Below are 27,806 nucleotides of genomic sequence, written 5' to 3'. Positions count from 1 at the left end.
CAAATGTGGTTTCTACTGACAATTAAGATGTACAAACTATAGCATAAGAGGTACAAACTATGGCATAAGGGGATGACGAGCAGATAAGTGGCCATCTGTAATTTTGATTAAGACATTAATGAGCGAGCTAGGACGGATGTAGTCAATATACAGTGCCTTGCGAAAGTATTCGGCCCCCTTGAACTTTGCGACCTTTTGCCACATTTCAGGCTTCAAACATAAAGATATAAAACTGTATTTTTTTGTGAAGAAACAACAAGTGGGACACAATCATGAAGTGGAACGACATTTATTGGATATTTCAAACTTTTTTAACAAATCAAAAACTTAAAAATTGGGCGTGCAAAATTATTCAGCCCCCTTAAGTTAATACTTTGTAGCGCCACCTTTTGCTGCGATTACAGCTGTAAGTCGCTTGGGGTATGTCTCTATCAGTTTTGCACATCGAGAGACTGACATTTTTTCCCATTCCTCCTTGCAAAACAGCTCGAGCTCAGTGAGGTTGGATGGAGAGCATTTGTGAACAGCAGTTTTCAGTTCTTTTCACAGATTCTCGATTGGATTCAGGTCTGGACTTTGACTTGGCCATTCTAACACCTGGATATGTTTATTTTTGAACCATTCCATTGTAGATTTTGCTTTATGTTTTGGATCATTGTCTTGTTGGAAGACAAATCTCCGTCCCAGTCTCAGGTCTTTTGCAGACTCCATCAGGTTTTCTTCCAGAATGGTCCTGTATTTGGCTCCAACCATCTTCCCATCAATTTTAACCATCTTCCCTGTCCCTGCTGAAGAAAAGCAGGCCCAAACCATGATGCTGCCACCACCATGTTTGACAGTGGGGATGGTGTGTTCAGGGTGATGAGCTGTGTTGCTTTTACGCCAAACATAACGTTTTGCATTGTTGCCAAAAAGTTCAATTTTGGTTTCATCTGACCAGAGCACCTTCTTCCACATGTTTGGTGTGTCTCCCAGGTGGCTTGTGGCAAACTTTAAACGACACTTTTTATGGATATCTTTAAGAAATGGCTTTCTTCTTGCCACTCTTCCATAAAGGCCAGATTTGTGCAATATACGACTGATTGTTGTCCTATGGACAGAGTCTCCCACCTCAGCTGTAGATCTCTGCAGTTCATCCAGAGTGATCATGGGCCTCTTGGCTGCATCTCTGATCAGTCTTCTCCTTGTATGAGCTGAAAGTTTAGAGGGACGGCCAGGTCTTGGTAGATTTGCAGTGGTCTGATACTCCTTCCATTTCAATATTATTGCTTGCACAGTGCTCCTTGGGATGTTTAAAGCTTGGGAAATCTTTTTGTATCCAAATCCGGCTTTAAACTTCTTCACAACAGTATCTCGGACCTGCCTGGTGTGTTCCTTGTTCTTCATGATGCTCTCTGCGCTTTTAACGGACCTCTGAGACTATCACAGTGCAGGTGCATTTATACGGAGACTTGATTACACACAGGTGGATTGTATTTATCATCATTAGTCATTTAGGTCAACATTGGATCATTCAGAGATCCTCACTGAACTTCTGGAGAGAGTTTGCTGCACTGAAAGTAAAGGGGCTGAATAATTTTGCACGCCCAATTTTTCAGTTTTTGATTTGTTAAAAAAGTTTGAAATATCCAATAAATGTCGTTCCACTTCATGATTGTGTCCCACTTGTTGTTGATTCTTCACAAAAAAATACAGTTTTATATCTTTATGTTTGAAGCCTGAAATGTGGAAAAAGGTCGCAAAGTTCAAGGGGGTCGAATACTTTCGCAAGGCACTGTAACTATTTGTTCAGCACTTTTGAAATGTACAGTGACAGAATTCAGAACATGGACCGTTCTTACTGTATTCTCCCTGTAGACCAAGTCTGAACCGTAGGATAAATAAAGGGGGCATACTCTTACTGACAGTTGTGGTTGCTTTGTGTGATGTATTGTTGTCTCTACCTTCTTTCCCTTTGTGCTGTTGTCCGTGCCCAATGTTTGTACCTTGTTTTGTGCTGCTACCATGTTGTGTTGCTACCATGTTGTTACGTTGTGTTGCTAACATGCTGTGGTCATGTGTTTCTGCCTGGCTATGTTGTTATCTTAGGTCTCTTGTTTTGTAGTGCTGTGTTGTCTCTCTTGTTGTGATGTGTGTTTTGTCCTATATTTATATTTATATTGTATTTATTTTTTATTCCAAGCCCCCGTCCCTGGAAGCCTTTTGGTAGGCCGTCATTATAAATAAGAACTTGTTCTTAACTGACTTGCCTTGTTAAATAAAGTTTTAATTAATTAATTTTAAAAAGCAGACAAAGGTTTTACAATATTTTATGATGACATTTCTCTAAAACAGGCTATATGCTACATGTGCACCACCAAGTCAGAACAGTAGGGGAAAAGGGACCAAATTATTTGGGTGAGTCATATGGGCTACTAACAGTGTACTACACAACATACACTTTGTATTAATTTCTTAGCTACAGTATACATACCTCCCTGGCAAATGACATAATTTATGCAGCAGCATACAATACATTATTAAACTCACCTTGTTGTGCTGTGCTCATTTGAACAGGAAGGTGGCGCGGTGGTCCTTCTAGGGCAAATGTTGTCATCATGCATTGTCATCGAAGTCTGGCATTCTGTGGATTTATGGTGCTTTCAAGACAACTGGGAACAATAAGGTTGAATCATGACGTTTGTGATCTTCAGGTAGGAGCTCTTGAAAGAGGACCGAGTTCCCGACTTGGAATTCACACTTGTCTTGAACTCACTGAAGTCTGAGATTTCCCAGTTCCAAGTTTCCGTTTGCTTTGAAAGTGGCAGAAGTCATGCTGGATTGACAGAATGGCCAATGTTGAATGTTTATCCTTTAAAGCTTGGAAAAGAGACCCTTAAAACTCAGACTTGGACCACACATCCACTCCACTGAATTGTGCTGCTAGTGATTGCTTTACAATGCTTGGAGTTAGCCACTGATTCCTTCCAAACCACTCATCGTTGAATTTGCGATTTCCAACTTGTTGTGTAATGTTTATGCTCAATGGCCAATGAGCACCGGCATGTTTTATCTATAATTTCTCTTCATATGACAAGGACTGAAAAGGATTTGCAAGTAGATTGTTGACTTGATTCATGATGATGACTGCTTGTCTAGTTTGCTAGCTAAGATTTTGAAAGTATGATGTTGACATGATCAGTCCAATCAAAGCTACTGTAGATATGTGATTTTATCTGTGGTCAATGACTAAGCATTCATGGATGGGCATTTCTAATGTAACTCTATGGCAGCACCCAAGGGGCTTGAATTTTGGAGCTCTCCCTGTAGATTTTGCGGTGATGTAGTGCCCCCATGAGTGACAGAACACTGAGCCAATCACAATGCGACTAGAGAACATTACCAACCCCTACACCCCTACACAGTGTAGACATTGTTAATGTTGTAAATGACTATTGTAGCTGGAAACAGCTGATTTTTTAATGGAATATCTACATAGGCGTACAGAGGCCAAATATCAGCAACCATCCCTCCTGTGTTCCAATGGCACGTTGTGTTAGCTAATCCAAGTTAATCGTTTTAAAAAGGCTAATTGATCATTAGAAAACCCTGTTGCAATTATGTTAGAACAGCTGAAAACTGTTGTCCTGATTTAAAGAAGCAATGACACTGGCCTTCTTTAGACTAGTTGAGTATCTGGAGCATCAGCATTTGTGGGTTTGATTACAGGCTCAAAATGCCACTCCTAGGGAAGGCTCAATGAGGTTAAGAAGAATCCTGGCGTGTCAGCTAAAGACATAGAAATCTCTGGAACATGCCAACATCTCTGTTGACGAGTCTACAATACGTAAAACACTAAACACGAATGTTGTTCATGGAAGGACACCACAGAGGAAGCCACTGCTGTCCAAAAAAAACATTGCTGCACATCTGATCACAAAAACTCATCCCAACTGTAAAGTAGGGTGGATGGAGCATCATAGTTTGGGGCTGCTTTGCTGGACAGCTTGCTATCATCGACAGAAAAATGAATTCCCAAGTTTATCAAGACATTTTGCAAGAGAATGGTAGGCTGTCCACCAATTGAAGTGTAACAGAAGTTGGGTGATGCAACAGAACAACGACCCAAAACACAGAAGTAAATCAACAACAGAATGGCTTCAACAGAAGAAAATACACGTTTGTGTGTTATTATTTTAAGCAGACTGTTGGTCTATTGTTGTGACCTAGATAAAGATCAGAACACATTTTATGACCGATTTATGGCAAAATCCAGGTATTTACAAAGGGTTCACATACTTTTTCTTGCCACTGTACCTTATAAGTATTCAGACTCGTCTAGTCAGGATCGAGGGGAAGATGAACGCAGCAAAGCACAGAGATTTCCTTGATGAAAACCTGCTCCAGAGAGCTCAGGAGCTCAGAGTGGGGCGAAGGTTCACCTTCCAACAGACAACAACTCTAAGCACATAGCCAAGACAACACAGGAGTGGCTTCGGGACAAGTCTCTGAATGTCATTGAGTTGCCCAGACAGTGCCTGGACTTGAACCCAATCTAACATCTCTGGAGAGACCTGAAAATAACTGTGCAGTGACGCTCCCCATCCAACCTGACAGAGGTTGAGAGGATCTGCAGAGTAGAATGGGAGAATCTCCCTCTCATACCCAAGAAGACTTGAGGCTGTATTCGCTGCCAAGGGTGCTTCAACAAGGTACTGACTAAAGGGTCTGAATACTTCTGTAAATGTGGTATTTGCTTTTTTTTTAATACATTTGCTACAATTTCCAAAAATGGTTGTTTTTAGTTTGTCATTATAGCGTATTGTGTCTAGAATGATGAGAATAAGGCTAACATAACACAATGTGGAAAAAGTCAAGGAATCGGAATACTTTCCGAATGCACTGTATAACTCAAATTTCTATGTGAATTTGGTCAGGTTGCCCAAAAGGTTACATATTGCAGCTTTAACAAATAATATACATATTTACAAACAGCGTACCTATTAATGAATTACAATGCCATTATTTGTAAACATTTTAAGCATGTATAAACATAATTACAATTCAGAAGAAATTATGGCATGCATAGTAATTTACAAAACACATATAAACATTTATAATGGCTTATTCATGAAAGTTATTGTAAAGGGTAATAAAGTTCTGTACAGCAGATTACCTATAGACAGTCCTTTGAACTAGTATTCGTTTGAAGTAGTTTTTACAATACTACTATTGAATGACTTTTATAATGACCTTGTTGTTTATTCAGAAATGTTTACAAATCTGTACCAAGAATCAACAACATTCTATTAAATTAAGGAAGCCACACCATATAATGAATTTAAATAATCGTTGTACAGCTTCCATCAAGTATGTGAAACATTGCAGTGTCTCTTTAAAAAAAAAAGTGGGAGTGTGAAAGATGGCTCGTGAAAGAGCTGGAGAGATCAATAGAAGGCACTAGAAACAACCATCTAAGAAAGAGCACAATGTATTTTGACTGAAAATGAATTGGAATATATAATAAATATCTAGCTGATTAGTATCGTCATAGGGGAAATATGCCTTGGATGGATCTCTGTTTGATTTACATTGTTTCACAGATCACCTAACATTTCATGTCATCATGGGAATACAAGAAAAGGAATACTGCCCATAATCTTTTTATTTGATTTTGAGTTCGGGAGGAATGCAACAATCTCTCTTTATAATTTCCCTCCTCTTCTTTTTGCCCTGATTGTATGTTATAGGCGTTGTATATTTCACCCTTTCCCACCGGATCCATTTGGTTCCTCCTCCTCAGGAAGTGGAGACGCCAGAGACAAGGACTGCCTTCAGCTGCTGCCTTCCTGGCGGGGCCCGCTATCACTTTGCGATGCCCTGTTCATTTCTAGCGAGGAGCTGCAGGCAGTAGCGAGGGACCACGCAGGGGAAGGATGCATTTAAAGCAGGATGTGTGCTGGATGCTGGGAGACACGGCAGCGATAGCAGCAGCAACAGCGAGCACAGAGGGCCTGGGAAGCGCCCACCCCCTCTCTCTTCTCCTTTTCCTCCCCCCCTGCAGGACCATGCTTGCGTGAGGGATGAGGCTGTGCACAGGGACGCCAGGCCAGAGCTGCGGCCTACTTCTTCTCACAAGAGCCGGGCTCTCGACTGCAAGATCTGTGAATGCTTTGCCACCATCAAATCATCAGCATCTTTGGTAGGCAGGCTCCCTCTCCCCGCTGTTTGCATAAGAAACAAGGGGGGGGAGGGTTTCTCGATCTCCGTCCTTTCAGCTGCACATCTGTAGTCATGGCAACCGGATCCCGTTAATAAGTGTCATTTTTTCAAGCCTCCGTTTTCCCCCTATGCCTGTGCTTTTATGTGTGTAATCGTTTGGATTTCTATCAAATCTCTTTCGCTATCGGTTTGTCATGATTTCAAGTGTTTTTGTTATTTATTTACAAGCTGTACCTTTACCATTCAATAGTAGGCCTGCAAACCAGGCTCATACCGCTCCATTTGTGGCTACATATACAGTATGTACGTGACAGATATATTAGCATGAGGAACACCACATTGACGTTCAAGGCACCCTCTTTATGTTCATGTATGTAGCAACCATAATTGATGATGCATGTGCTACGTTACTAGCATGAAATCTGAGCCAAGCAGCAATGATCAATCAGTGAAGAGGAACAGTGTGCATTATTTCCTGCCCTGGAAAATGCTCTCCACAGATACTGTAGCTAATAATCCCCAGGAATGTCCACCAATTAACAATGGTGTGCGATTGTGTGTGCATGTGCCTTTGCCTCTGTGTTTTATGTGTCAAATTTATGACAGGATTTGTGATAGGTGGTAATAGAGGCCATCTTTAGTTATAATTGATTGAAGTTTATATGTGTTGGACTAGAACGCAGATTATATTTGGTATATTCTGGAATTAATTTAGTTATACAACATCAAGGGTGAAATTCAGAGAATACTCTCTAGAGTAAGAGCAAATACATAGAACCAAATAAATACTAGTTAGCTTTAGGTGTACTGTATATAGTCCTTGTGAGGACTCTATTCCATTTAAGGTATTCTTGCAAAGACTAAAATATGTTAAGTTATGTTTCAGATTCACAAAGGACATTGTTCTACTGTATTTTAAGGTCTATTACTGAGTATGACTAGGATACTCGTCCATGTTGAACGATACAGTACATTTTAATTTTACAGTCATCTTCCTTCACAGGCCCTCTTGCTTTTCACCCCTGACCGTTCTCTCTGTGGCCTCCGACCCCTGACCCCTGTGTCCAGGTCACCAGGTAGATCCAGGAGCATGAGCAGGACTCTGAGCTGCGGGAGCAGATGTCTGGTTATAAGCGCATGCGGCGGCAGCACCAGAAGCAGCTGATCGCCCTGGAGAACAGGCTGAAGGCGGAGATGGATGAGCTTAGGCTCCGGTTGCAGAAAGAAGTGGAGACCCACGCCAACAACACTTACATAGAACTCGAGAGACTGGCCAAACGGCACGCCGTTCACACAGACAAAGAGGTGAATGATGTACTGTCGCCTGGTAGGACAGTAGGTCCTGATTGGTATGAATTAGGTGTAAACTGAATATGTTCAAACTCCTTGATTAGATAGCATCCTTAGAATTTTGCCCTTTCAGCATAATGTCAGAATTTTAAACAGAACATCGAAGGGAGGTGATAAACCTTTAATTCTGGAACATTTAATATGTTCCCGTACAGTTAAAGGCAGCTACAGCAGAGGAGAAGAGGATCCAGCAACAGATCATTGCCCAGCAAAAGAAGGAGCTGACCACCTTCTTAGACAACCAGAAGAGAGAGTACAGGCTCTGTAAAGAGAAGATCAAAGAGGTAAATGTATGAATCATTAACAAATGTTTCCTCTTTGTTTGTGTGAAATTGTTTGCATTTTCCATTCATTTTCTCCATTACATTTTAAAATTTTACCTTTATAACTAGGCAAGTCAGTTAAGAACAAATTCTTATTTTCAATGATGGCCTAGGAACAGTGGGTAAACTGCCTGTTCAGGGGCAGAACGACAGATTTGTACCTTGTCAGCTCGGGGATTTGAACCACTAGGCTACCCTGCCGCCCCATGACCCACTAAGCCCTGGTTCTTGTCTGGGTGTTGCAGGAGATGAATGAGGACCCCAGTACACCCAAGGAGGAGAAGCAGGAGCGTCTGTCCAGGCACAAGGAGACGGTGCAGCGCTCACAGGCTGATGATGAGGCCCATCTCCTTGACCAGCAGAGGCTGGTCTATGACAGGAGTTGCCGGGCCATGAAACGCAGGACACTGGTCAGGAGGCACGAATTTGAACACGAGCAAATGAGAGAGGTACAGTTGCTCTCTGAGATTTAGTTAGCTAACAGGAACATGCTGGGTCCATGATGCTGATAGATGTGTGCTTTTATATCCCTTCTTTATCAGTCTGTTGTATGATTGCTTTCTTCAACTTTGCCTCATAGTTCCTGGTAAAATAATAATCTCAAACCTCTTTTGTTAAATGGCCTAATTTGCACTGTACAAATCTGAAGAACTGTATATTTAAAATGAAATGGAAAGATGAAGAATATGTCCCATCCCAGGAGCTGAATAAGAAGAAGACCCAGAAGGAGATGGAGCAGGCCCTGATGATCCGACAGGACGAGTCCACTCAGGAGCTGGAGCGCAGGCAGCTGCAGACACTGCAGAGGCTCCGTGTTGAGCTGATCCGCCTGCAGCACCAGACCGAGTTGGAGAACCAGGAGGAGTACAACGGCCGGCGGCAGAGAGAGCTGCACAGGAAGCACGCCCTAGAGCAGAGACAGCAGCCCCGGAACCTCAAGGTGCATAGAATCTATACTGCAGCTGGTGCACTGTAAATTTGGTTTAGTAAGAGCCAATGATAAATCAATGTGTGCCTGTACATCTAGGCAAAGACCCTTTAGTTAAAGTTGTACCCCTGGTCAGACTGAAGCTCAGCCGGCACCCAAAACTGGCAAAATGATTGTTTCTTACTGTATATTTCTTACAATTTTTCTTTCCATTTGTCCTTCTGGAGATGTTGGAGATGCAGATCAAGAAACAGTTCCAGGACACGTGTAAGGTGCAGAACAAGCAGTACAAATCCCTGAGGAACCATCAGCTTGAGGTCTCTCCTAAGAGTGAGCACAAAGCCATCCTAAAGTCACTGAAGGAGGAGCAGACACGCAAGCTCGCCGTGCTGGCCGAGCAGTACGAGCAGAGCATCAACGAGATGATGGCCTCACAAGCGGTAAGGGGACTTACCCTGAACCTCCAAACAGTCACACAATCTCTGCTGGTACATGCATTACATTTTTTGCCAACTCGGTGGCCTTGTGTTTAGAATGTCCGACTTGAGATGGGAAGGTCGATCCCCGGCCGAGTCATACCGAAGGACCAAAAAAATTTGACCTGATGAGTCTGCTTGTCACTCAGCATTAAGGAGATGGATTGGGTTAAGGCCCTGCGATAGACTAGTGTCCTGCCCAGTGGTGTATTTGTACATCAAGCTGCCTCACGCTACAGAAACAGGAGATAAGCTTTTGCGCCTATGAGTTGTTCCAGCTCGTGCAAGGCTACTTTACTTACATGTATTTTTAACCCCTCTCGCTCTCGTCTCTGTGGTCCTCCAGATGCGTCTGGAGGAGGAGCAGCAAGGAGAGTGCCAGGCATTGAAGCAGCAGCTGCAGCAGGAGATGGAGCTCCTGGATGCCTACCAGAACAAGACCAAGGCCCAGACAGAAGCCCAACACGAGCGGGAGCTGCAGAAGCTGGAGCAGGAAGTCTCCTTACGCAGGGCCCACCTGGAACAAAAGGTATGTTTTGATTATTTTATAAGTAACACAGACTCTTTAAACTGACCACTTCACTTATTTTATTGTTTAATATTCAACAATTGTGGATTCAGATTGAAGAGGAGCTGGCCTCACTTCAGAAGGAACGCACTGAAAGGATCAAGCACCTGTTTGAACGGCAAGAGAGGGAGATGGACGCTTTTGATGCAGAGAGCGCTAAGCTGGGGTTTGGGAGCTTAGGATCACTGGACTTCCCCAAGGAGGACGACAGATGAAAATGGATGTGTGTGTGGAGGACTCTTCGCTTCTGGTGTATGGTGTAGACACGTGCTTGCACGGTTTCACTGTCGACTTGACCATCGTCAACCTCCACAGTGACAATGCTGGATAACTCTCTCTCTCTCTCTCTCTAGTCTTTTAGATACCACATCACAGCATAGTGCTGTCATGTGCCAGGGGAACTACTTTTGTGCAATTTAAAAAAGGGGGAAAATAAAACAAGATGAATTCAAAACACAAGACTAAAGCAAGACAAAGCAAGAAACTAATGCTTATCAAAAATAAGAACAGACTCTTTCCTCCATGCCGTCACAGCTCCTTTTGGTATAAAATTCAGGAAATTTTAGTAAAAATGAGCACTTTGATATGTTTAAGTATTAACCATGTTCATATAATGCTTAATGCGTATGTCACATGGAGGGGCATTGTGGAATGTGAGCTGCGGACTACACCGTGATGTTTAGCTGCTTCATCTTTCTTCTCAGAGAATGTGAATAATACTGGATGTGAATACTGTGAGCTAAAAAGAGGGTATGGGGACGGTGTCAGATGTATGTACGCAGTTTTATGGAGAGCTTTTACTTAATTCCATATTGAGCTAAAGAATATAGTCCTTCACTTTTTTAAACAATTACGATATTTATGTTCCATTGTTCAGTATTTAGGATTTATTGGCATCAGTTTGATCAAGGTGTGTATTTTATCACAATGATTCAACTCAGTAAAACTGCTTATTGTTGCATGCACTTTAAAGACACATTCAGGTTGTGAAGTAAAGCATGAATCTGTCAAGAGATTTTAGCCGTTTGTAAATAAGTGGTCATAGCATTTTTGTTTTAATGCCTATTGATACTGAACATAAGCGCCATATTAGATATGACAATTTCACAAATGCCTTTATTTAAGTTGTGCCTATGAAGCGGTTTTGATTTGTCGTTCTTTCATGTTTGTTTAGCACGGCCAACACCATTGTTTGTTCCATTCCAATTTGTGAATAATTTAATGTTCACTAATCAAAGGTATTGTAAAGGAAATGGTGAGAATTGTGCTGTATAACTTTTGATATAAATATTTGTATTTGAGTACCTAACTAGGAGATACAGAAGATTTGGTCGATTACTTGATGAAGGAACCTCACATTATAATTGGGAATGTTTTTTTTTTGTCACAAATAAAACTGACATGGTAATACAGTAGATCAACATACTGAAAACGAATCACTGCAGACTTATCAGATTGTATAAAAACAGTTTAATGGTAACACAAAATTACTGTAAATACATATTTTTTAAAGATGTCTGGCAGGTGGTTGCTTTGCTCTGGGTTGCATTCAAGTCATAGCTGTTTAGCTACCAGATGTACAATGTTTTGCAGTGTTCACGGTTGTTATTGCACATAAGGTTGCACAATGTGTCCATTACAGTGACTTGATTTCTACTATCACCATCAGCCTTTGTGATCCTGTGACACAGACAGAAGACCAGATTGAATGTCTGTCTATGGATGTTACAAACTATTTCAAAGTGTCCAGGGTGAACAGTTTCAAAAGATTTCTTGAATGCAACCCTGGTATTTTGACAGTTGCCTCCAAACTCTCCTGTTCCCTATACATTGATATGTGATGGAAATCATGCTCTTCATAGTGGTGGGCTGGGCAAGTGAGATTGAGAATGGTATAATATCTGACATAAATGCAAGAGAACTATGGAATTCAAAATACATGAATAAACAACTAATATTTTCAATGTGAACAACCCAGTATGGCATTGTTGATACCCCCAGACTTATGGCTGCTTGCAAGAATTCAAGTGTCAAAGTTATTTAGTAGGCCTCATTTTTGGAATGATTTGCTGTAAATTACTCCTTTGAAAGCAAAATATTTTGAGTTAGGAAGGTTTTTCAGATTGTAACTTTTGTTGACAAATGGTTAAGATCCATATGCTATTTTCTCTGGGTTGGTTGAAAATGGTTTAAACCTGTTATGAACCAAAGTGTTTATGTGGACTTCAGTTATAAAGAAATATGTATTTAGCTAGAATAAAGGGGACTTTCCTAAACTAAGCCATGCAGCATTTCCTGTGTGGCACAGACAAAATAAAAGAGATTCTCTTGAAACATGATGACTGCATCAACATCCTGCATCCGATTTCAGTGCATGAATGTGCAATTATTTGATTCTTTCCTGTATTGTTACCATATGCGTTATATACAGTATACACCCGGACATGACAAAGTGTTATTGACCAGAACAACCGCATACTGTAAGGAGTCACAAGAAATACAAAAAATAATAATAGCATGTCAGGTTCACTAGAAGGGACACTCCATAGTTCCCACAGTGCTGTGTGTTATGTTGGTGAAGGAAGTTACACGGCAGTGCTTCCTGTGTTTCCTCGATGCCCTGTGGTCTACCATTTACCATGCAGACTGTGCATCTCTTTTGATCTGGCTGTAGGGGAGGGACATTCTCACTGGCTTCAAGTCTGTATTCACTGGCAATAATTCAACTGTAAGTTCCTCAAAGTGTTGACTGGCTGTGGTATCAGCAGCCGCCTTTTAAACGTTGGCCAAATGGAAAGTACCCTGGGATGAAGGGTAGAGGAGATGTGGTGGAGGCACTTTACACTTACCTGAGTTGTGCTGACAGGGATGTGGTCGTATGAGTTCCCCCTCACTTTTCTCAAGCAGTCAGTCATCTGATAGAACTAGAGTCCCTGCTGATGTAAATCAGAATAAAATGCTCACCTCCAAAAATATTGCTGAGTTGAAATGGGGACATGTGGATGATAATCATTCAAGGGAATGAGTGTACATAAGTAAATGCATTCTCACGTAACACACACACTGGGCAAAAACTGGTTCAATCAACATTGTTTCCACATCATTCCAACAACAAAAATTCAATGTGATGATGTTGAATCAATGGGGGAAAACTGATTGGATTTGAAAAAAGTTGTCAATTGTAAGGAAATGTAGTATTTTTTTCACCAAACCTAAACACAATGACAGTGATATTTTTCGTAGGTTTCACATTGAATTCATATTAGTTGACAACTCAACCAAATATATATCAAAACTAGATGTTGAACTGACATCTGTGCCCAGCAGGCAGTGACTTAACAGGAACCAGGATTGAGATGTCATGTTATAAATGACATCTCAATCCTGGTTCCTAAAAAGCAATGGTGTAGGTCAGTGGTTCCCAAACTTTTTATAGTCCTGTACCCCTTCAAACATTCAACCTCCAGCTGCATACCCCCTCTAGCGTCAAGGTCAGCGCACTCTCAAATGTTGTTTTTTGCCATAATTGTAAGCCTGCCACACACATACTATATGATACATTTAAACATAACAATGAGTGTGAGTTTTTGTCACAACCTGGCTCGTGGGAAGTGACAAAGAGCTCTTATAGGACCCGGGCACAAATAATAATAATCAATCATTTTGCTCTTTATTGAATCATCTTACATATAAAACCTTATTTGTTCATCAAAAATTGTGAATAACTCATCCCAGGTTAATGAGAAGGGTGTGCTTGAAAGGATGCACGTAACTCTGCAATGTTGGGTTGTATTGGAGAGTCTCAGTCTTAAATAATTTCAAATCAAATCAAATTTTTAAACAATTTTCCACACACAGTCTGTGCCTGTGTTTAGTTTTCATGCTAGTGAGGGCCGAGAATCCACTCTCACATAGGTGCGTGGTTGCAAAGGGCATCTGTGTCTTAACAGCGCGATTTGCCAAGGCAGGATACTCTGAGTGCAGACCAATCCAGAAATCTGGCAGTGGCTTCTGATTAAATTACAATTTTCACAGAACCCCTTGTTGCAATTTCGATGAGGCTCTCTTGTTCAGATATTGGTAAGTGGACTAGAGGCAGGGCATGAAAGGTATAACGAAACCAGTTGTTTGTGTCATCCGTTTCGGGAAAGTACCTGTCTATTGCGCAAACAACTCATTCAGGTGCTTCGCTATATCACATTTGTAAGCTTGAGTTCATTCGAACACAAAAAAATCATACAATGCTGGAAAGACGTGTGTGTTGTCCTTGTTAATGCACAGATAGAAGAGCTCCAACTTCTTAATCATAGCCTCAATTTTGTCCCGCACATTGAATATAGTTGCAGAGAATCCCTGTAATCCTAAATTCAGATCATTGAGTGAGAAAAAACATCACCCAGATAGGCCAGTTGTGTGAGAACTTGTCATCATACAGGTGGTCAGACAAGTGAAAATGATGGTCAGTAAAAACTTTAAGCTCATCTCTCAATTCTAAAAAACATGTCAATACTTTGCCCCTTGATAACCAGTGCGATTCTGTATGTTGTAAAAGCATTACATGGTCGTTGCCCGTATAGTTGCATAGTGCAGAAAATACATGAGAGTTCAGGGGCCTTGCTTTAATAACACAGTTAACCATTTTCACTTGTATTGTCGAAAACGTCTTTCAAGCTGTCAGACATTCCCTTGGCAGCAAGAGCCTCTTGTGGATGTACAGTGTACCCAAGTGGCGTCGGGAGCAACTGCTTGCACGCGCATTACCACTCCACTATGTCTCACTGTCATGGCTTTTGTGCCATCAGTACAGATACCGACACATCTTGACCACCAAAGTCCATTTGATGTCACAAAGCTGTCCAAAATATTCTCTCCTATTGTCCTGGTTTCAAGTGGTTTGCTTAATTGACCCCCCATAAACGTAACAGACGTATACCAGGAGCTGTGCCAGGCCCGCCACGTCTGTTGACTCATCCAGCTGTAACGCATAGAATTCACTGGCTTTTAAGCGAAGCAGTAATTGTTTCAATACATCTCCTGCCATGTCACTGATGTATCGTGAAGCAGTGTGGTTTGATGAGGGCATTGTCTATAGTTCCTCCAGAATTGTCCCAGCCATATCCGCGGCAGCAGGAAGAATTAAGTCCTCCACAATAGTATGGGGCTTGCCTGTCCTTGCCACTCGGTAACTCACCATATAAGACGCTTCTAGCCCCTTCTCATTAATGGTATTAATGTTGCTTTTATACATGTCTTACTACTTAAAAGCAATCTTAATTATTGCAAAAAAAAATCCTGTGGCTTATTTTTCAAATTGGTATGTTTTGCGTCTATATGTCTGCGCATGAGTGAAGGTTTCATCGACTTGTGAGATAGTACTTTTGCACATATAACACACCGTGGCTGAGGAAAGGCACTACTCCAAATATACACTACCTTTCAAAAGTTTGGGGTCATTTAGAAATGTCCTTGTTTTTGAAAGAAAAGCTATTTTTTTATCCATTAAAATAACATCAAATTGATCAGAAACACAGTGTAGACAATGTTAATGTTGTAAATGACTATTGTAGCTGGAATATCTACATAGGTGTACATAGGCCCATTATCAGCAACCATCACTCCTGTGTTCCGATGCCACGTTGTGTTAGCTAATCCAAGTTAATCATTTTAAAAAGGCTAATTGATTATTAGAAAACCCTTTTGCAATTATGTTAGCACAGCTGAAAACTGTTGTCCTGATTAAAGAAGCAATAAAAATGTCCTTCTTTAAACTAGTTGAGGATCTGGAGCATCAGCATTTGTTTTTTTTACAGGCTCAAAACAAAGAACTATCTTCTGAAACTCGTCAGTCTATTCTTGTTCTGAGAAATGAAGGCTATTCGATGCGAGAAATTGCAAGAAACGAAATATCTCATACAACACTGTGTACTACTCCCTTCACAGAACAGCGCAAACTGGCCCTAACCAGAATAGAAAGAGGAGTGGGAGGCCCCGGTGCACAACTGAGCAAGAGGACAAGTACATTAGAGTGTCTAGTTTGAGAAACAGACGCCTCGCAAATCCTCAAATGGCAGCTTCCTTAAATAGTACCCGCAAAACACCAGTCTCAACGTCAACAGTGAAGAGGCGACTCCGGGAGTTCCTCTGTCCAGTGTCTGTGTTCTTTTGCCCATCTTAATCTTTTCTTTTTATTGGCCAGTCTGAGATATGGCTTTTTCTTTGCATCTCTGTCTGTGATAAACTTGGATTAGCTAACACAACGTGCCATTGGAACACAGGAGTACTGGTTGCTGATAAATGGGCCTCTGTACGCCTATGTAGATATTCCATAAAAAATCTGCCGTTTCCAGCTATAGCTAGTTTCTGATCAATTTTGTTATTTTAAAATGGACAAAAAAAAGTGCTTTTCTTTCATAAACAAGGACCTTCATAAGTGACCCCAAACTTTTGAACGGTAGTGTAAGTGAACCCCAAATCAATGTAGTTCTCATCATATAAGCACCTTTCGATGGTCCAACTCTGTCTGTTGTTCGGTGCTTTCCCGGGTAAGGGGGCAGTAAGTAGCTCTTCGGCTGCATTAGATTCACAACTGTCAGTGTGCATGCTAGCTGGGCTAACAACAAATGTAGAATTACTGATGCTAGCATTGGATGTGCTCGTGGAAGCAGAACAACTTGTGTCGTCGACAGGTGCAGGTGTAGTACTGCTGGTAGTAGGAGTACTACACCTACACCTACTGGTAGTAGAGCTGGTATGTGTCTCTTTGGACGCGGGCCTTACTTTTTTTTAATCCATTCATCAATTTTCAAGCAAACGGAATGAGCAGCAGCTACATTTGGCCACATATGGACCGTTAGTGGAATTCCCGCGAGAGAGTAACGGTTAACGTGATTGGATGTTAATTATTTAACTAGGCTACCTGTATTTGACATTGTGTTGTTATTTCGCTGAACACTAGGTTTAATTTTTGGCAGTGAAACGAGGCTACTCAGGAGAGAACTCCCCCCCCTCTGTTTGAAAATGTGAGCCACATTTTATTTGGCGTACCCCTGACGGCATTGCTAGGTGATTATGACACCCCACAGACTTCAAAGTCTGAGTCAAGCAGAAATGAAGCAACATGCATCATTCTTATATTATGTCATCAGTGAGCAAAATGTCTCTCAAAAATAAATGACTGTTTTCAGTACATGTCCCACTTTGGTGATTCATTTCACAAATGTCATCACTGAAAATTCATAATTGTTTGGGTCATGGTTGGTTCATTGAAATATTTGGGGATTGTGGTTGAAAATGGAGAAGCATGCTTTTTTTATTGGCTATAAAGAACAATCTGATAAGTAATTGGACAATCCTCATCTGATGAAAAAAGGGCCTCTCTGAAATAGATTTACCTATAAGGAGTTTCCTGACAAAATAAACTTTTGTAGGTTTCAACAGCCTTCGAGGTGTGGCTTGGTTTGGTGAAGGGGAAAGAGACCGACACTACAGGTAGAGGAGACAGGGATTAGTTGTCACTTTGTGTATTTTTCAGCACCAGTATAGCTTACAAAACTATTTATTTATTAATATTTATGGCTCATAACTCCATGTTGAAATAAGATACTCTATGAGGATAAAAAGGGGCCCCATCTCAATCCTGGTTCCTGTTAAGTCACTGCCCATTGGGAACAGAGAACAGTTCAACATCTAGTTTTGATTTAGATTTGGTTGAGTTGTCAACTAATGTGAATTCAATATGAAATCTACAAAAAAGATCACTGTGTTTTTGCATTTAGGTTAAAAGTTGAGTGAAAAAAATACTACATTGACGACTTTTCCCACGTTGGTTCAACACCACCACACTGTATTTTTTGTTGTTGAAATTATGTGGAAACACAGTTTTGACAAGCAGGTCCAGACCGGAACCAATCATAGATGTTTATGTTTCACAAGTTCGGACAGCACAGAATACAGTAGAGCACAGTAAAGAAAAAATTATGTATTCAGTATAATACTGTTGAGTACATTAAAGAAAATAAAAGTAGTGTATTCAGTTCTATACAGTAAAGAAAATAAAAGTAGTGTATTCAGTACAACACAGTAAAGACACTAAAATTAAAGTATAGTTCTGTACAGCAAAGTAGGATACAATACAGTAGAGTTCAGTATAATGTACTGTATTGTATCCTTCTGTACTCTACTGAATAAACTCAACTGTACTATACTTTGGTCTATACTGTACTCTACTGAATTCAACTACTGGACTGTACTGTGCTGTCCAAGCATTTGAAACATAGATGTCTTTTCAATGTACACTAAAATAAATATACTAGGAGTCTTTTCAACGTCATTTAGCTTACTTGGTACTTTGTTACAATGGGGATGGTTGTCAGATTGTGACATGCAATCCCAACATCAATGTGACAACTATCCCTCAACCACACCCCCAATGCTAATTATGATGCTATGATGCTTAAACACATGGATTGACCTAGGAACTCACAAATAGGTTTTCAATAAAGCACTCCCTTTACTCTTTCAATAATAGTAATTGTTTATGGATAGTCCCATAATATACCTGCAGTGCATTTGGAATGTATTCAAACCACTTGACTTTTCCCACATTGTTATGTTACAGCCTTATTCTAAAATGGATTTTAAAAAAAAATAATTCCCTCAATCCACCCCATAATGATAACGCAAAAAGGAAAATAGTATTTCTAATCAGTATTCAGACCCTTTACTCAGTACTTTGTTTAAACACCTTTGGCAGCGATTACAGCATCGAGTCTTCTTGGGTATGACGCTACAAGCTTGGCACACCGGTATTTGGGGAGTTTCTCCCATTCTACTCTGCAGATCCTCTCAAGCTCTGTCAGGTTGAATGGGGAGTGTCACTGCACAGCTATTTTCTGGTCTCCCCAGAGATGTCCGATCAGGTTCAAGTCCGGACTCTGGCTGGGCCACTCAAGGACATTCAGAGATTTGTCCCGAAGCCACTCCTGCGTTGTTTTGGCTGTGTGCTTAGGGTCATTGTCCTGTTGGGAAGGTGAACCTTCACCCCGGTCTGAGGTCCTGAGCGCTCTGGAGAAGGTTTTCATCAGGGATCTCTCTGTACTTTGCTCCATTCATCTTTCCCTCGATCCTGACTAGTCTCTCAGTCCCTGCTGCTGAAAAACATCCCCACTGCATGATGCTGCCATCACCAAGCTTCATCGTAGGGATGGTGCCAGGTTTCCTCCAGACTTGACGCTTGGTATCCAGGTTTGACGCTTGGTATCCAGGCCAAAATAGTTCAGTCTTGGTTGATCAGACCAGATAATCTGGTTTCTCATGGCCTGAGAGTTCTTTAGGTGCCTTTTGACAAACTCCAAGCTGGCTGTCATGTGCCTTTTACTGAGGAGTGGCTTCCGTCTGGGCAGTCATCCATAAAGGCCTGATTGGTGGAGTGCTACAGAGACGGTTGTCTTTCTGGAAGCTTCTCCCATCTCCATAGAGGAACTCTGGAGTCACCATTGGGTTCTGGGTTACCTCCCTGACCATGGCACTCCCCAGATTGCACTCAGTTTGGCCGGGCGGACAGATCTAGGAAGAATCTTGGTGGTTCCAAACTTCTTCGATTTAAGAATGATGGAGGCCACTGTGTTCTTGGGAACCTTCAATGCTGCAGAAATGTTTTGATACCTTTCCCCAGATCTGTGCCTCGACACAATCCTGTCTCAGAGCTCAATGGACAATTCCTTCGACCTCATGGCTTGGTTTTTGCTCTGACATGCACTGTCAACTGTGGGATCTTATTACAGACAGGTGTGTGCCTTTCCAAATCATGTCCAATCAATTGAATTTACCACAGGTGGACTCCAACCAAGTTGTAGAAACATCTCAAGGATGATCAATGGAAACAGGATGCATATGAGCTCAATTTTGAGTCTCATAGCAAAGGGTCTGAATACTTAAGGTATTTCTATTTTTTTATACATTTGCAAATAATTCTAAAAACCTGTTTTTGCCTTGTCGTTTTGGGGTATTGTGTGTAGATTGATGAGGGGAAAAAAACAATTTAATCCATTTAGAATAAGGCTGTAAGGGTCAAGGGGTCTGAATACTTTCCGAATGCACTGTTTGTACTGATATATAAGTTGTGTGTGACATTTTAAATGTATGTATTTCAGTCCTCCACTAATAATGTTCTGTACTATGTATTGTTTCATGTGGACCCCAGGAAGAGTATCTGATGCTTTTGCAGCAGCTAATTGGGATCCTAATTAATACCAAATACCCCTCCTAGATTTTGAGTAATAAGCACTGTGATAACCAACCCCGGGCTCCTCTAACAATCAAGATGTGGTAATGTTGTCTCATGGCCTAATTTGGTGACTCTGACCCATTCTTTACTCTGTCTTTTACGCACTGGTGAAAGTCTCCTGTTGAGAAACTCTTCCTGTGCGTTGACAGCTTCCCGTAAGGCCACATGCAAGGGTTTCTCATGAACCTGAAAATGGTCTTAACTGACGTAAGCAACCACTGTGCGCTCACTCTGTTTTGTTTCCTCTATTGACAAGAGCACAGCTTTACAGTATTTTCGATACTCCATGCACATTCTGTGTGTAACTACAAGGTAAACAACAATGTATCATTGTATGATACCCAAACTCAGATTGCAACACTGCATGCATCAATTTACTGTAAAACCTCACAACCACTTACTCTAGGTGGCGACAGTACTATCTACAATGAATTGTGTCATAGTGGGTTGACCTTTTGTGACTGATATAAAACAAATGACAAACAACCTCACATATGCATAGGTAACTCAGCATTTACAGTACCTCAAGTAGTATAATCCATTGACAGTTATGCTGTTTGTAAATGTATGTGCTCAATATACACAACTGAATACACCTGCAATGCATATTTGTTGTAGATAGATCTGGTATTCATTTAGATTTGACATCAGAGAAAATAATTAAATGTCTGAAAAAAGAAATTCTGAGGAAATTGGGTTGCTTCACAAAGAAAGAGCCGAGCACGTCATTTCCTCCAATGACAAATGTGTGGTTTCAGTCTTTTAAAAGGTTTTTCAGGGGAGTGATCATGACTAGTTTGTGTCTGACACTTGGCCTATGTCACTGTATGAGAGATGAGTGGTCATGTAAAGAATATGTATCCTCAGCTGTCCATATCACAAGCAGCAAGAAGTAAGTACAATTACATTATACAACCAAGATAACTATATTTCATATTCTCCAATTGTAAATGAAACCATCTGCATACTATACTTTACTTTGCTGTAACGTCTTCAGTATTTATAGAACATCAATGAGCAGACTTTGAATGTATGATGCTGTGCACATAATTGCATATTGATTTTTGTTTTTGTGTATGAATGACTGTACTCAGTGCACAGGTGCAAGCTTAGTACAGATGTAGGGTCTTCAATTTGAGCCAGTTTGATACAACAGGGGTTGAAACAAATTCTCAGCAACAAAAAAGCGATCAAATTAAGATCTTACATCTGTATATGTACACTCAACTTTTGGGTCCTTTGCTCATGTATACATTTGACATATTGTAACCGTTACCACAGCTACTTATCACAACATATCTATTTCAGAACTTCATACTTCTAATTTAGATTTTCATGTAACACTGCTAAGGTAGCATGATTAAGTGTCTGTGAGAGGTGTTGGCGTCAAATCACATCTATTTATCTAAGTTGTCACAAAATGCTTAAACAGAAACCCAGCCTAAAACCCCAAAGAGCAAAGCAATGCAGACGTAGATTTCAAATTGTGTTATATCTTGCTCCTCAGCATTGCTCTCCCTGTTACTGGTGGCTGCCATTGATTCAATGAATGCTGGAATAGCATGTAGAAACCAACAATGTGAGAGTCACATACAAAGAAGTTCCAAGCTAACCAGACTCATACATATGGAATCTGTGGACCTCTTAAAAATATATGTAAGTAGAAAATCAATGCCATAACATTTATCCAGAATTATAGCCTAGTGTAACATGCATACATTGTCCACAGTCTAATGGGAAATGTAAAACTGCTTTAAAAGCTACATTGTTGACAAATCATAACGCATTATACTTGTGCTTCCAACAACTTCCTGATCTCCAGAAGGCCAGTCAAGGAGACCTGTCAGAGCTGTTCTGCCAAATGCCAATCAACATTGTTCCTAACCCAAACATCTCTGGCCTGGACCCCTCAGAGCGGATGCTGAGCATCTACTCCCACTGTAAGGCTTTCCTACCACACCTGAAGAGAGTCACTGAGCAACAGAGGGACTTACAGCCACCCTCCAGCCCCCTACTAAACAACCTCACCACTGCCCAGTACCGCACTAGTGGTCTGGCCAACCAAATAAAGTGCATTTACCAAACCCTCTTTCCAAACCTGCCCATCCCACTTGAACCTGTAGACGGACCGACGTCAATACACCCCTCCCAAAACGTGTTCCAACAGAAGGTCTATGGTTGTGTGGTTCTGAAGAATTTCAAGGAGCTCCTGTCACAGATCAGACATGAACTAAGGACCATAAAGAACCAAATGTGCAAAAGTAGGACATTTGCATACACAAATGCACTGTTCTGAGGCCGACTTTCTATTATATTTTATTTATTATTTATTAGTACACGTGTTCAGAAGTTACGGAAGCTTATTGCTGCCACTGAAAAAAAAACTGTCCGCAAAAATGTTCGACTTTGAATAACTTAAATATATTTTGTTTGTGTTGAGAATGAATTAACTTATCTTGTGTGTTAAAATTGCCCTGCAGTTTTCTCTCTAGACTACTGTGAGATTTTAAAATGAATGTCTTTTGTCAAATCTGAGTCACTTTGATAGTTTTGTCCATTTTAAGTTTTGTGAGCAAATTAAAAATAAGTATTCTCGCAGCCTGTGCTCAAGTGAAGTCTATGACGTTAGCCTTAGACTGCAGAACTTCCACACAGTGGTCCCAACATGAGATATGCCAGGAAGCAATTGAGACACAGTCTGTGATCTCATCTCACAGTGACACGTCTTGAAGACTAAACAGCATCGGATAGGAAAGATTTTGTGAAAGTGGCGGGCTTCTGTCTGGCCAGTCACAAGGTGTGGGTGTGTATGGGTCAGATTGTGTGTGTGTTCTGGGGTGATGCGTTCACATAGATGTAATGGTTCTCTTCATCACTCCCTATAAGGCAGACCTGTACTGGGACCAAATTCAAGCGTTTCATGATTTTACATTCCATAAAAAACTATCAATAGACTGTCAGTTTATTTTATCAAATGTCAATTACAACCAAGTATGTTGCATGAGCGTTGCTTGGGAGGAAAAAGGTAGTAAGTAAACGTTTTGCAGTTGACACAATGAATGTAACTGATAGTTTGTAATAGTGTGCACATCTGTAGATATACTATCCAAATAAGCAACAGACAAATGCCATCAGAAATATTCTAAGCTTTCCTTAGATCACAAGCTCATGCAAGACTGGAAATTGAGGAGGGATACACTCTAGGTCATGAATCAAGTTCCCGGTTTCAACCCAGAACATTATTTAAAACCAAGAGACAATGGGGTAAGTCTGGGCAACAACTGAAACCATCAAACATTTACTGGAATGAAAGGTCATTGACACAGATTCCCTTTGTGATTGAAACAGACTTGATAATCATAAGTCTTCAGGTGAACCAAAGCACTAACTGGCTTTCTCTTTATCATGTTATTTTCTATATCCATGAAAATGTGAAAGGTCACATACATACACACACACACACACACACACACACACACACACACACACACATGAAAAATGGGAGGATGATAAAAGCTGCTATAATCAGCTAAAAGTCTGTCTGCCCATGAGGGACAAACAGAAAAAAACTCCCTTCAGATAAATTGAGCACACTTTATGGGAGTACCAGGAACTCTACAATAACATGCTACTTTGGCAGTTAATTATGTAAATATTTCATGTTAACCATATTGTAATGAAAACTACAAGTGAAATCAAATTACAGGCAACTGTGCTAATCCACCACATTTACAATAAAATAAAATAACATTTGATCAGTATGTAGGTTACCTGAGAGAAAAACCTGAGATGAATAGAAAACACATCAGATGGGCAGTGAGGTCTGTTTGCCATGTTTGGGGTAAGGAAAGGTAAGGGGGGGCCTCCTCACCGCAGCATATACACTATGACAGAGGGAGTAATGCCATAACTGAGGTCTGTGGGGAAATATGAGGTCTGGTGAAGTTAGAGATTCACCAGTACTTTTACATACATTTAAAAAAAATAAATAAACTGGCTAAAAAGTAACCTTTATTTAACTAGGCAAGTCAGTGAAAAACAAATTCTTATTTACAATGACAGCCTACCGGGGTACATTTTTACCACATCCTGACGGGTTGCACCACTGCCTGGTATGGCAACTGCTCGGCCTCCGACCACAAGGCACTACAGAGGGTAGTGCGTACGGCCCAGCACATCACCGGGGCCAAGCTTCCTGCCATCCAGGACCTCTATACCAGGCGGTGTCAGAGGAAAGCCTTAAACATTTTCAAAGTCTCGAGCCACCCTAGTCATATACTGTTCTCTCTGCTACCACATGGCAAACTGTACCAGAGCTCCAAGTCTAGGTCCAAGAGGCTTCTAACCAACTTCTACCCCCAAGCCATAAGTCTCCTGAACAGCTACCCAGACTATTTGCATTGCCCCCCCTTCTACGCTGCTGCTACTCTCTGTTATTATCTATGCATAATTACTTTAATAACTCTACCTACATGTACATATTACCTCAATACCGGTGTCCCCGCACATTGACTCTGTACTGGTACCCCTGTATATAATGTAGCCCCGCTATTGTTATTTACTGCTGCACTTTAATTATTTGTTATTCTTATCTCTTACTCTTTGGGGGGTATTTTTTTAAAACTAAATTGTTGGTTAAGAGCTTGTACGTAAGCACTTCACTGTAAGGATTGCCAGTGTGTGCGTGTTGTATTCTGAAAATAAAATTTGATTTGAGCACCACATCAGTACTCTCTCGCGCCGCTGTGTGGCGAGGGTCTGAAGCTCATCGGCCAGAACTCAAATTGCTTGGGGGCTAGCCCACATAAATGCAGGGCACAGCATAGCTTCCAGAAAAACAGTTGATTTCAAACTAGGGATTTCTGTGGCTTGTGAGTTAAGACAGTAATTCTGCTCATATGAACAAAACATTGACACATTCAGCCCAAAGTGGAAAGTTTAAAAAAGTACAGAGTCACCAAAGATACAGGGAATGTCTTTAAAGTTTTTTTAGAAGGTAATTACATAAATTCACTATGATTAATATCACTTTATTGGTCAATTGCAAACAAGGTCCAACTAATATATATATATATATATATATATATATATATATATATATATATATATATATATATATATAAAGCTTCCAGAAAAACAGTCGATTTCAAATGAACAAAACATTGACACATTCAGCCCAAAGCGGAACCCCCCTCCGGTTGCTGGCTCACGCCTCTAGCCCCAAGGCTATGTGCTGCCCCCACTTGATTTGATTAAGCACAAAGCAAATTCAAGTTCAAGTCATTATAGATCCCTCTCCAAGGCTGTCTGATAATACAATTATTTTCTTAAAAGCAAAACTAAAACACACCCCAATCCCTACAGTACATAACTTTTGGTGAGCAGTTTCCTATTTTAATGTTCTCAATAAAAAGAGAAGGCCACATCATTTACATTATTCCTTGCTACAGTAACATCCCAAATCGGAATGAAAATATTGTATTTTACAGTACAAATATACAGTGTGCATGGAAATTTAAACACCAAGACATGCTAAAATCTGTAGATGCAATCAAGATATCGGCAGGCTGCAGTATTTGCTGGTGCCTACTTAATCAGTTGCAGATCAAATGTATTTTAAGGCCAAATTAATTCAATGACTGCATGCCATTTAGTCCACAGGAGGCTGCTGAGGGGAGGACGACTCATAATAAATGGCAGGAATGGAGCAAATGGAATGGCATCAAACACAAACCAAACAATAAAATAGGCAGTATAGAGATGATTAAATGTGGGAATGGGATAGACTTCACATTCTTTGGTCTCTACAGGGCAGCACAGACAAGTTGCATATCATTGTTTCCATTTCTAACAGTCAACAAATGCTTGTTTGTGTGGGCTTGATTCTTAAAACATTTGCACAAGTCTAACGCACATTTTACTTGAAACTACTATCTCAATATGAGGAGGGTCTTGCCACAGGACATGTGCAGTATGCTATACTGCTAGGCTGGTCAGTTAAACTTTGGAAATAAGTACTTTGTTTCTATTGGTCAGTGACTTTTTAATGAACATGAAAATTCTAACCTGTTTTGATTCCAAACTGATGGCAGTGGCAGCAAAACAGTTTAGGTGTGCATGACAGTATAGAAGAGGCGTGCAAATGTTTGTAGCTTATTCCACACAGTGCCCTAGATATACTAGGAGGTAAATTGCATTCACTTCAATCATGGAGCTCCATAATTGGCTATCGCTTTATTAGATTGTTATTACTGGATTGTTGCATTATTATTGAATCTATTATTGATTCATGGCATTTAGAGCATTGTGAATACTCTTGCATAAAATATGGAGTGATAGATACAGGCATGCTAAATTCATAACATACCTACTGCTAATCTGTGTATATTTGCATAGTTGCACATAAATATTTTTTTATCCAATAAATTTGTAAAAACATAAAGTGTGTGTTAGAGGCTAATAGATAGTAGAAGCTTAAACCGTCACTCAAAACTATTAAAACAGAGCTTTGTAATAGTTGGTCTGAGAAGGTAAAGTATGCCCTATCTGACCACTAAATAAAAAGACCATAGAAGAGTGCTTGTGGATCACAGTAATAAAATAAAGTGGAAGATCCTCACTTGCACAGGGTCGTCGTGTCCATATTCAAAAAGCGAATGTTCATTTTCGTCTCGATCTCAATATCTTTCAGTATCTGAAAAGAAAATGTTGTTTTACTACCAGTATAGTACTTAGTTACTAAACTCTGACAATACCTTAAACTATTGTGTACTTTAATAACAAGAACAACAATTGTGCTGCTATAGTTTGTTAAAGGGCCAATCTGCAGTCTTGTCAAACAGCAGAGAGATAGGGCTGGAGAAATGTAACCACTTTAGATTTACAAAGACAGAGCTATAGATGCAAGGACTGACCATCCACCAGAAATTAAAATGATAGTTTTAACCACGTTTTGATGCTATACAGTATTTGTTTACAAACAATGGTGTAAAACAAGCTTATATTTTGGGTTCTAATGGGATGTGAGAGTTGAACTAAGGTCATGAGACGTTTAAAAGTTATAATTAAGCAATAAGGCCTGGGGGTGTGGTATATGACCAATATACCACGGCTAAGGGCTGTTATAACGCAGAGTGCCTGGATACAGCCCTTAGCCGTGGTATATTATTGCTATTATAAACTGGTTACCAACGTAATTAGAGCAGTCATACCCATGCTATATGGTCTGATATACAACAGTTGTCAGCCAATCAGCATTCAGGGCTCCAACCACCCAGTTTATAATCTTAATTAATCAATGGGCATATATCGTTAATTTAAAAGTAAAATAATGGATGTAAGGAGTGCAGATCACGCCTTTAAAAGAACAGTGATGATTTAATGGGCTCTCCAGCGAAGCTCACTTAAATAATCTATACTTCCTTTATTTAATAATAAAAACCTTTTAAAAATAAAACTATAGCCATGACTTTTACCCCAAAAAATAAAAATATTATTAGACACAAAATAATATGTTTTATGACAAACCTTTAGAAAATGTTCAAAAGTGATCCCCTCGTAAAACTCATCTGGTTCCTGAGAATGAGATTATTGAATATTGAAAAAAACTTGTATAATAGTCAGATGTCATATAGCAACTGATTCCAGATCTAAAACTCAGAGTGAGGAAAAAAAC

The 27,806-nt window shown here is 40.3% G+C and overlaps 3 protein-coding genes across 10 annotated transcripts in view; 2 read left to right on the top strand and 1 right to left on the bottom strand.

Annotated features, from left to right (window-relative positions):
* Positions 1–5,402: 5,402 nt before the first annotated feature.
* LOC112257558 (serine/threonine-protein kinase TAO3) lies at positions 5,403–12,185 on the top strand. 3 transcript variants are annotated; one of them, XM_024431217.2, is made up of 8 exons: positions 5,403–6,181; positions 7,205–7,506; positions 7,707–7,835; positions 8,120–8,323; positions 8,575–8,814; positions 9,030–9,242; positions 9,625–9,807; positions 9,900–12,185. In XM_024431217.2, the coding sequence occupies exons 2-8, from the start codon at positions 7,321–7,323 to the stop codon at positions 10,059–10,061; spliced, it is 1,317 nt and encodes a 438-aa protein (XP_024286985.1). In that variant the 5' UTR covers positions 5,403–6,181; positions 7,205–7,320; the 3' UTR covers positions 10,062–12,185. The 3 variants fall into 3 exon arrangements, with proteins under 3 accessions (XP_024286985.1, XP_042182609.1, XP_024286984.1); XM_024431216.2 differs by having other exon boundaries at positions 5,404–6,181; positions 7,270–7,506; XM_042326675.1 differs by having other exon boundaries at positions 5,403–7,506.
* The window catches only part of LOC112257560 (calcineurin B homologous protein 3), a 43,654-nt gene continuing 23,505 nt past the window's right edge, over positions 7,658–27,806 (bottom strand). For 2 of the 5 annotated variants that reach the window (XR_002954600.2, XR_002954603.2), the window contains 5 exons: positions 27,659–27,706; positions 26,752–26,825; positions 12,696–12,782; positions 9,581–9,795; positions 7,658–7,813 (listed from right to left, as the gene is read on the bottom strand). Coding sequence is in view for 1 of the 5 variants with exons in the window: in XM_024431220.2 (XP_024286988.1) it covers positions 26,748–26,825; positions 27,659–27,706 (126 nt within the window). In the remaining 4 variants the exon portion in view is untranslated. Of the gene's footprint in view, positions 7,814–9,580; positions 9,796–11,440; positions 11,527–12,695; positions 12,783–25,095; positions 26,826–27,658; positions 27,707–27,806 lie in introns of those variants that run through there. The other 3 variants (XR_002954602.2, XR_002954601.2, XM_024431220.2) reach the window with 3 other exon arrangements.
* On the top strand, positions 20,602–22,729 carry LOC112257559. 2 transcript variants are annotated; one of them, XM_024431219.2, is made up of 3 exons: positions 20,602–21,023; positions 21,639–21,787; positions 21,957–22,729. In XM_024431219.2, exons 1-3 carry the CDS (start codon positions 20,966–20,968, stop codon positions 22,425–22,427), a joined length of 678 nt encoding a protein of 225 aa, XP_024286987.1. In that variant the 5' UTR covers positions 20,602–20,965; the 3' UTR covers positions 22,428–22,729. The 2 variants fall into 2 exon arrangements, with proteins under 2 accessions (XP_024286987.1, XP_024286986.1); XM_024431218.2 differs by having other exon boundaries at positions 20,628–21,023; positions 21,954–22,729.

The sequence above is a fragment of the Oncorhynchus tshawytscha genome, linkage group LG09, assembly GCF_018296145.1.
Source record: "Oncorhynchus tshawytscha isolate Ot180627B linkage group LG09, Otsh_v2.0, whole genome shotgun sequence".
Classification (NCBI taxonomy): Eukaryota; Metazoa; Chordata; class Actinopteri; order Salmoniformes; family Salmonidae; genus Oncorhynchus; species Oncorhynchus tshawytscha.
This window is presented reverse-complemented; position numbering and strand designations above follow the sequence as displayed.